Source organism: Molothrus aeneus, chromosome 4 (assembly GCF_037042795.1).
Source record: "Molothrus aeneus isolate 106 chromosome 4, BPBGC_Maene_1.0, whole genome shotgun sequence".
Lineage (NCBI taxonomy): Eukaryota > Metazoa > Chordata > Aves > Passeriformes > Icteridae > Molothrus > Molothrus aeneus.
The window spans coordinates 24,598,198-24,607,790 of NC_089649.1; the positions used below are offsets into that span (position 1 = coordinate 24,598,198).

Sequence of the window (9,593 nt, forward strand, 5' to 3'; positions counted from 1 at the left end):
TGGGTTGTAGGAAGCATTGGATATCTACCTGACAGAAGGTAGATATGTTTCTGCCCAGGCTGACAGAAACATGGGCACCTAAAAACATGAAGCCAGAGAGAATATGAGGTTTGCATGGCTGAGATCAAATGAGTCAGCTACAGTCTGGCAATGCAACACAGGCAATTCTTACTTCCTGTGAGAAGAGAGAGCTCTGTACATAAGATTTCTGGGTCTATCAGAGGTTCTGTCCTGCTCTGAAGGACAGGGATATTTCCATTGTAATGCAAAAGCTTTTTTTTTTAATAGGATATAGCTAAAAATGCACATATAAAACTATAAAGACTTGAGAACAGCATTCACAAGAATAAGAAGTTTGAGAAGTTTTTTTGACGAAGGTCATGCTAAGATAGTTTCAATCATCCATCCTGATGATGGATGGCAAAGGCAAAGGACTTTTATTCAGAAAAATACAGTCTGGAAAGATAAAACTGGAAATTAATTCAGCCAAATATCGTGCTACGACAACAAACTGGTATGAACATAAGGTGGTTTTTGGTCTTAAGTCCAGCAATCACTCCCCTGGCAAATGCTGTGGCAGAGGCTGTTGATATGAAACTATGAACAGGCATACGTTCACTTGTTCAAAGAAGGTGGACACAAGCTGGTGTTTTCCACTGATTTCTTTCTCAGGCAAGGAAAAGTTCTCTATTCACTTAATTAACAGTCCAGTGTGATATTATGAACCAGGACTTCTCTAAGCCATCTTCCTTTCTTCATTATATTTCAGTTCCTGGAATGATGCAGGAGAAAGCTCAAGAATTCAGAAGTACAGCAGCCTTGGAGTCAGGACCTGGATTGTAGCTTTTCTATGGATAGATAGGACCTTGTGAGCACACAGCAAATGGATGGGCCAGGTTTCAGTTATAGCTTGTCTTGGATGCTGGTAGATGATTGTTTGGCTCAAACACTTTGCTTGGGTATAAAAGCTGGGGCCAAGACACGTGGCCATGTAGAAAAAAGGGTCAATATATTGCATACAGATGAAGATAGTTGTCCCTCTGACAGACTACTTCCTGAACAAACAAATGTCACATGGATCAAGTCCATTCCTGTCTGGCTGTAGGCCAAATCAATTTCAAGTCCCAGACTGCTCCAAGCATACAGGTACTTTATACACGACCACAAGCTAAGCCAGCAGCTGCTTAGAGGGTGACCACAGAGCAGGATGTGTCAGAGGAATAGCTGTACACAGCCCACAGAACGTAACCTGCTCCAGGTTTCAGATGCCCGTTTTGGAGTGGATCCAGTTTCGATAGTAAGTCACTCGTGTGTATACTCCTGGTTTATTTGGCTTGCCACATTCATCTCCCCAGCTCACTATTCCCACAAGATACCAGATTCCTCTGGAATTCACATGCACCAGTGGCCCACCAGAGTCACCCTAAGGAGAAAATGTCAACAGACAGAAAAAAGTAAACAGCCATGAACTCAAATTCTCAAATTCTTCTGTTACAATTGGCAGGTATTTTTCTGTAGACCTCAGCTATAATTCAAGTTTCACACAGTTTACTGACAAGACAGAGGCTCACAGCCTATGTCTCATTCACACCCTCATATCTGCATTCTCTCACTTGTGCATTGTATATAAACTTCATGCAAACTGAAGTGCAGACTCCAAAAAACTCATGCAAACTGAAGTGCATGACCCTTGAAGCTCTTAATTTTTATCTATCAAGATATTGAAACTCATAAACTTAAGATTGCCCAAAGTACATTTTATTTCTAGAAAACATCACCTTCCACCCCACCTATTTCCTTTTTACTAATACCAATAAAGAGACTTACCTGGCAAGCATCCACCTGCCCATCCAAGTATCCAGCACACAACATTCCAGCTGTTATCGCTCCGCCGTACACTTGTCTCCTATTACAAACTGCAGTACTTATAATTCTCACTTCTGCTTGTCGAAGCTGATTAACACTGTAGCCTAGAAGGAGAAGTGGCATTACAATTTGCAGACAAGGTAAGCAAAATAAAAAACTCAATGATTAGGAGTAGCCAATTTTTCCTGCCATCACAGGCAATTAAGGGAGCTACCCAGAAAATGTCTCAGGATTAAGAAAGTTAATACCTTCCACTGCCAAAGTCCTTTGCTTGTTCCCAAACATAACTCCTATCCATCTTTAATCATCACCAGATGCTCTTTAGCAAAATGGACAAATGGAATTTTGTACATATTTCAGTGCTGCATTCAGCTGTAGGCTACATGGCATGTCCTTGCTATCATTGAAAAGACCCATTTGGTTAACTGCAGTATAGCTTTGGGCAATCTCTACACATCCCAAGGGTCTCCCATGAAACACAACCTATATAAGTCAGTGACTCTCACAAGCAGATTTATAGTCCCATCCTCTCTAACCTCAACAACACAGACTAATTTGAAAGAAGCTTACTCAAATCACTGGATGAGGCCTCACTTATGACCAAAGAGAGAAAAACTGATGAAAATTGTCATGGTGCATCTGCAAAAAATCTGAATAGCAAAAGAACCGTGTCAGAGCTAAACCCAGAGGGGCTGGAGAACCAAATGTATTCAACCAGTGCTGTGTGTACAGTAACTAAGAAAAGCTGCTCTTAAATCCTGTAAGACTAACCTTCAAGATCTTCCCCCCATTTCTGATCCACTGACCAAGCCAGAAAAAAAAGCAGTCAACTAAGTCCAAAGGTATCTCACTAGGACACGCACCTATTAAACACCAAGTCTAAGGAACTCAAAATAAAAAAAAAAAAAAACCATAAAACTAACATCAGTCTTCTCAGACACATGTGTGACAGGGCACAGGGAGGCAAGAGACACTCACCATCATTCTCCAAAGCTCCCCAGCCAGTGACAAAACAGGAAGCGTTGTCTGGGAAAACGTGAGATGCTTCAGGAAGGCAGACACTGTGCACATCACTTGTGAACTCAATAGGAGAGGCAAGTTCCACAACAGCCACGTCATATTCATGATCAAAGAGAACGTCACTGTATCTCTCGTGAACAATAATTTTCCGGACTAATTTTTTCTGTTTTGGAGGTCTCAGCAGAATTCCAAAGCTGGCAGTCCACCTCCGAGGATCTCTTACTCTGTGAGATGTTTGAGGTTATGCCAGAGCCACACAAAACAACATACCTAAGGGAGCTTAGGTCTCCATTTAAGCATCAAAAAGCAATGTGACCAGGTTTGCCAAAGGGGAAGAGTAAAACTTCATTATCTTTCAGCAGATACAGATATTAGAGGGTCACAAAAGGTCAGAGCACCCAATAGTCCTAAGGCCTGTAGGATCAGAGAGGTGCTGATGACTTACCCTCTAAAGCAGTGGGCAGCAGTCACCAGCCAGGTGTTACTGATGATTGATGCCCCACAGCGATGGGTCCCATCGAGCTGAATGCTTGCCTGCCATGGCCATTCTCCCTCCCGTGCACGCTGCCCACCAGTTATTCTTTCCACTCCTGTGAAGGAGAATGCCTGTCTTCGTAATCCACAGCCTGTCAGAGAAAAGGCAGCTCTGCTTTAGCTGATTGAAGGCCCTCATGGCTGCAGGCACAGGTGTAACAGGGCAGGAATCTCCATCAAGAAACAGCCTTCACCTAAAGCAGGGAAGCCAAGTGCCATGGTCACAAGTGTCTCAGGATACATGCAGGGTAAACAAAGACATTTGGTAGAGGAGTCAGTACTTTTTCATTAAGCCAGTTTTCAGACACACGAGCCCATATGAATTCCCATGGGACCTGAAGGCTGTGTATCTGAGACACTGAAAAAAAGGGAGTTTTTCAGGTCACCTACAGATTAGCCTTGGCAGCAGCAACAAAAAAATAGTGTCCTCTTCACAACAATTGACTTACAGCCACTGTGCCAACAATCAGGTATTACCCAGCTGAAAAAAAGTTAGATTCAAACCAGTTAATTCTCATAGGCAATTTGAAGAGGGAAAGCTAACATGCAAAGTCTTCAAGAGCATGCAGTGGACTGATGGAGAGCCCTGGGAGGTACTTACGCTGTCTCCCAATTTCCAGAGGAGCTCTAACACCTCAAGGGGAAGCACAACAGGAGGACTGAGAACTCACCACTCTCCAAGGCCATGCCACTGCCTTGCTCTGAGCGTGGACAGCTCTTCTGCCTCTCCCACCCTCTGCTCTTTCCTTAAAGTTTAGGTCAAATCTGACAGACATCTATTGCCAAACCTTTCTTCAGGGAGGAGGGGGATGGAGGGAAAAAAAGTTCTTTGAAGGATTCCAGCAAGAATCATGGCCCACAGCAAAACTGTAGTCCTTCTGCAAACTTGCTAACAGCAGCTCACTACATGCCCCTACTTCCAAAAATCAACATTAAAGCAAGTGCTTCCCACCACCAAGCCAGAATGCTTGATTCTACAAATGTATAGAGCCAGCAAGACTGCAAGGAAATGAGCTGAAGTCTCCCCTGGCTCATGCACTGTCTACTGTTCTAATATCTGCAACAAATTTTATTTTTAACTTGTATCATGAAAGTATAAGGATTTTGTAAGCACAGAACCTCCAGCACTATGTCTCTGGACCTTTACTATAAAGTATTTGTACTTACAGTTGTTTAAAAGGTTATCTCCCTTTTCCTTGTTCAACTCTGGAATGAAAAGCAAAGACCACAGTAAGTTTATCTCATATGCTATGTGATCCAGCCCAGCCTCCCTCCCTGTACCCAGGATACAAAAATTAAATGGCTTGCATTGCTGCCTGGAGTGACAGTACAAGAAGTAGTAATTTGCTGTGTTGGAGAAATTTAGTTAAGCCTCTGTTTCTCACAGAAAGGCCACAGGATGCACATTTCTTTAGCCTTAGCTCAGAGCTAACAAAAGCAGCAGATGACTGCAAGTGGGTCCAAGTTACATCTACATGTACAATGTGCACAGCCACCAGCAAATGCCTACAGGCCTTTGTTCAGGTTTAGTGTGGCAAGGTGGTCAGATGAGTCTTCACAAGTCCTCAGTGCTGGGATTGTCTGAAGGTAAACTGCAACATTTCTAATTTCTTTCCTACAAAAAACCCCCTCTTATCAGAGTCAGACAGCAATCCACAACAGATTCATGGGAAAGGATTACTGCCCACTGATCCTCAGGATCTTGTTACAGACACTTGCTACAGAAATCTGTCAAATGACAAAGGAAATGGCAGAGGATAGAGAAGGGAACAACCTCAGCCCTGCAATTTTAATAGCTTGAGGACTCTGCATTTCAGTGCCTGGTTATAAAGGTTCTTATTCAATTTACTGTATGTCTTAAAGTGTTTGTGAACCCATGGTCACAAAGTTGGACCTTTTTTGATGAATTGAGGGGGACTATCTCATTCAACGCAACCAGGTCACACAGGGAAAGTCTCTGATGCATGGAGAAGAGCTCACACTGATAAATCAGCACCAATATGTTTTAGTTCTTTCCATGGTCCGTTTTCCAACTTCCCATGCTGTCAGCCTAACAGACAATTTTGAGAAGGCAAAAAAAGAAAACCAGAATAGCCCATATTTGCACACTAAGGTGAAATTCATTACGCTGAGAACAGCAAAATGTGAGGAAGAAATTCCAAGCTGAAAACACAAACCTAAGGCACTTGCCTGTGAGTTTAATGGTAGACTGGTCAACATTCAGGAATGTCGAGGTTGCTTTCAGCCTTCTGAGTAACACACGGTTGACTTGACCCCGGGTCGTTGCTTCACTGTCAGCAGAGGGAAATTTAAATACCAGAACAACAGATGCAAGCACTCCAACAGGATCTGGGCTACAAACCAACAAAAACAAATGGTGTAGTTCTCTTTGCCTACTAATGCTCCTGGTTCTGCTTTGTACTGCCTGCCTTCTTTATATGAGAACAGGTCTGGTCTGCACAGATGTCCAGAACAAATAGTGTGTCTGTGCTCAAGTAAAGGAAAATGATGACATGTCAGCAGGGAGCAAAAGCTTCTTGCTATGACAGTGATCAGAGGGAATTTTCTGGGAACAGTTAGGGAAAGGGTATTCAATCTGCAGAAGTATAAAGCCAAGCTTCTCTTCCTTGCTGACCTCTAAGGGTAACTGAGTCCTCAGTGTTATGAACACTAGAGGACAGCAACAACCAGACAAGTCACCCTTCTAGTGTAACCCAAGCAACCAGGAATGCTCCATATGGTCAAGAGGTAGGAAGAAAATTTATTTAGCACATCTCTGCTTATTCCTGGCCTTTACATTACTTACCTTAGACTGACCACGTGGGACCTGATGTATCTTTTACTTAGAAAGGACCCCCTGAATACTTGAGATATCTGTTAAAAGAAAAGAGTGGGTTAAAATACATCTGCAATGAGTACATGCTTTTACAAGATAACATGTGTTTCTCATGAGCCTCTGAAACACATGAAAATGCCTTCAGATCTCCACCACTACAGCAAAGCTACCACTAAATTTCCATCAGGGAATGCAAATCCAAAATAAACACTGAGTTGGCTGATTTCACTATCCATTCTGCTCTGTGCCTGCCAGTTCCACCACAGGGCTTGTGGAGCAGACACCTGTGCTTACCATCTGCATGTGCAAAGTCAGCTATGCATCTTTAACCCACAGCAGCAAGGTGTGTAAGGTAAGGCCAGCCATGTAGGGATGAGGCACGATCACCTCTGACTCTATTTTCAATTACACATTTGCAGAACTCTTCAGCATAGGTCAGGTATAAGCAGAGAAGCTTTTAGTTTACCATGGTTTCGATATGTTCACTGATGTTCCTGAACTCCTCTGTAGTTTGCCTTTCATACTGAGGATTATAGTCAACATTGGTGATTAGGAAAGATGCATTATAATATCTGTCTTGATCTACAGTGGAGAAAAAGAAGGAAAGGTAGCTGATCATCTTTAGTACAATTCAAAGATGCACAATATCTCACAGGACACGGCACAAGCAAGGGTTTCTGGACTGTGAAATTACAGCTTTAGCAGCACTTTGGTAAAAGGGGGTTCTGGACCATCCTGTTGCTCCATGGACCATCTAGGGGCTCATTTCTTCTTTGAGGACCATCCCAAGGAGCGCCAAATTACACCCACTACAACATTGCCCTGGGGTCCATCTTCTTGTTGGCCTAAGGTGAACATAGCACAAGACAAAGGAGCTCTTCTGACTCAGTCACATTCCCTCTTCCCCAGCTGCACTCTGTCCTGTTCCTGCCCCTCTGAGAGGCATGTGGGGCAGAGCTGTATACATCTGTTCAGTGGTTGGGTTAATTTAAAAATCTGTCTCTTGAATGTATGGCAGAGAGGGGTCCTGCAACACAGAGCTGGCAAAAAGCAAAGCTGAGCTGTAGCTCTGCCACTGCTCCTTCTGGTGTCCTAGTGTAAGCCACAGCCTCATTGGCTCTTGGTGAGCTGAGATGGCCACATGATTCATTCCATTCATGGAATGCAGAAAAGCATTTCAAAAATCTCACACTGCTACCTCAGAGACTGGGAATGGAATGACTCAACTTCATTCATGAGGCAAGCGACTGGGAATGGAATTAATTGTCTTCAAGTCATAAGCCAAGATTGTTGAACTTGGTGATCTTAAAGATCTTTTCCAATTTTAATGATTCTATGATCTCCTACTGAAACTGGGCTCTTGGCAACCAGAACTGAGTTCTGAGGTCTGAAAAGCCTAAAGCTCTGCCCTGTCTCTTTCTGGAATATTCTCAGCTAAAGGGGCCGGGTTGAGTTTCTGCAAAAACCCCATTAAAGATTTAGCTTACTATGCATAGCCTGAGTACTAGACACACCTCTGGTTTATACAAAAGACTCTAATCCTTTGGTCAGTCAGTGGAGACACTGGATACCAGTGGAAAAAGGAGGGTTAAAACTGAAATCCCTGCTTCAAGTAAAGCACATTTCAAGTATTCTTACAGGTCTTCAGATCAATCTAGCTCTCAAATAGCATTTTGAAAGTTCTCATGTGAGTTTTATACCAGAGGAAAATTGCATGCCTAAATCATCAGGCAGGACCACAGTAGCAAGTGAAACACAACAGATTCCTGAAAGCTTGTCACAACAGAGTAGCAGGGCACTTACCATGGCACAAAAGAAATGTAATCAAGCCAATGATGAGAGCTAAGGCTACTATCACTGACACAACAATGACTGTGATCTTCCATGGCTCCAAGCGCCTTACTGCTCTGTCCATCTGGATCACTGCCTGCATTGAAGAAAACAATATGGAGAAATTCAACTCCAGTACAAAGACAATAGTTCATCCAGAATCTAATCATATCTGGCACAGCTTAGCTCAGCTGAAAAACCCTACAGAATGAGGTAGGTTGGGAAGGACCTCTGGACTCCGAGGGTCTGACTGTTTAAACTAAGCCCAATTAAAGTCGGTTGCTCCAGACCTAGTCCAGTCAAGTTTTTAGTATCTCCAAGGAGAAAGGTAACTGAGTCTCTCAAGATCTCAGGTCCAGTCACTGCTCATCCTCATGGCAAAAGCTTTTCCTTTATATTTAGTCAGAGTTTCCTGTCTAAATTTGCCTCTGTTGCCTCACATACACACCGAGAAAAAGTTGTGCAGGAAATGCTAGTAGAGACAATTTGACTTCAAGAAATACTACACAGATTTCAGGTGCAGCCAACTGCCCATACAGGTACTCAAACTGAAAATAAATGTAATAATTCATGACTGATGAAATAACCTCTGCCCCAAGGATACTCTAGGCAACCAGAGATGCCACATAATACATAGCTTTGGTTATATTTAGTCGGTGTGAGTAGTAACAATTGTACAGGGTTTGGGGCTTACTGCTCCAAAGCCACACATATGTTGAGAGCAACCACATCCTGTCTCCTGCCAGACAATCTATAGAGAAAGAGGTACTTGTGTGTAAACATGACATGGCAACAATATCCAGTAGTAACTCTGAAAGCCAAGAGCAGACCTGTAAAATGGTAGAGAACTTGACTCACACATGGACAGAGGCACAGAAGAATTTTTCCTACACTTATGTCCTCCAGTGCAGCATTAAGCAACAGAACATTAGGAAAAATGCATTTTTGTGCATGTCCTCAGTAGTTTTATTGTAGGATGATGCAAAACCTTATGCACAATTATTAAAGATCCCAAATAATTCCACAGCACACCATGTGGTAATCGTCATGCCACATACTGAGTCCCTGCAACATGGTCTACATTAGTACATGGTATCAGAAAAACACCTGAGATAATCTCTCAGATATCCTGGAGAGACAAATGGCAGCAGCCAGCCCTCAGGAGGAGGACTGGCTGGCTACTCACCATGCTGCTTTACACCCCCTGATCCATGCTGGTATTGCTGTGAACCAGACATACTAAACACTGTTTTCCCCTTCTCAGGTCTGTGACACAGCATCTCTGAGCAAAATCTGAGAAGATGCAGGCAGGAAGAGGAAGAAAGGCAGAGAAAATAAGTGTTTGCAGGTTTTCTGATGACAAGGTGGAAAAGAAGAAATCACAGTGAAAGCAGAGCAGGTTAACAGCAGGGGCTCCATCTCAGGAAATGTGCTGAGTGGGCAGATGAGCAGTAAAGATGAGGGTCTGCTGCACAAATACAAGACAGCAAAGGCAGTGAAGTGGTGA

General features: G+C 43.1%; 1 protein-coding gene across 1 annotated transcript; it reads right to left on the reverse strand.

Moving 5' to 3' along the window:
* Window positions 1-1,199: 1,199 nt before the first annotated feature.
* On the reverse strand, window positions 1,200-8,179 carry LOC136555946 (transmembrane protease serine 11E-like). Its single transcript, XM_066548988.1, has 9 exons — window positions 8,060-8,179; window positions 6,723-6,838; window positions 6,227-6,294; window positions 5,611-5,774; window positions 4,588-4,626; window positions 3,332-3,512; window positions 2,845-3,110; window positions 1,828-1,970; window positions 1,200-1,423 (listed from the first exon to the last, which is right to left on the reverse strand). The coding sequence occupies exons 1-9, from the start codon at window positions 8,169-8,171 to the stop codon at window positions 1,262-1,264; spliced, it is 1,251 nt and encodes a 416-aa protein (XP_066405085.1). The 5' UTR covers window positions 8,172-8,179; the 3' UTR covers window positions 1,200-1,261.
* Between the last annotated feature and the right edge of the window lie 1,414 nt (window positions 8,180-9,593).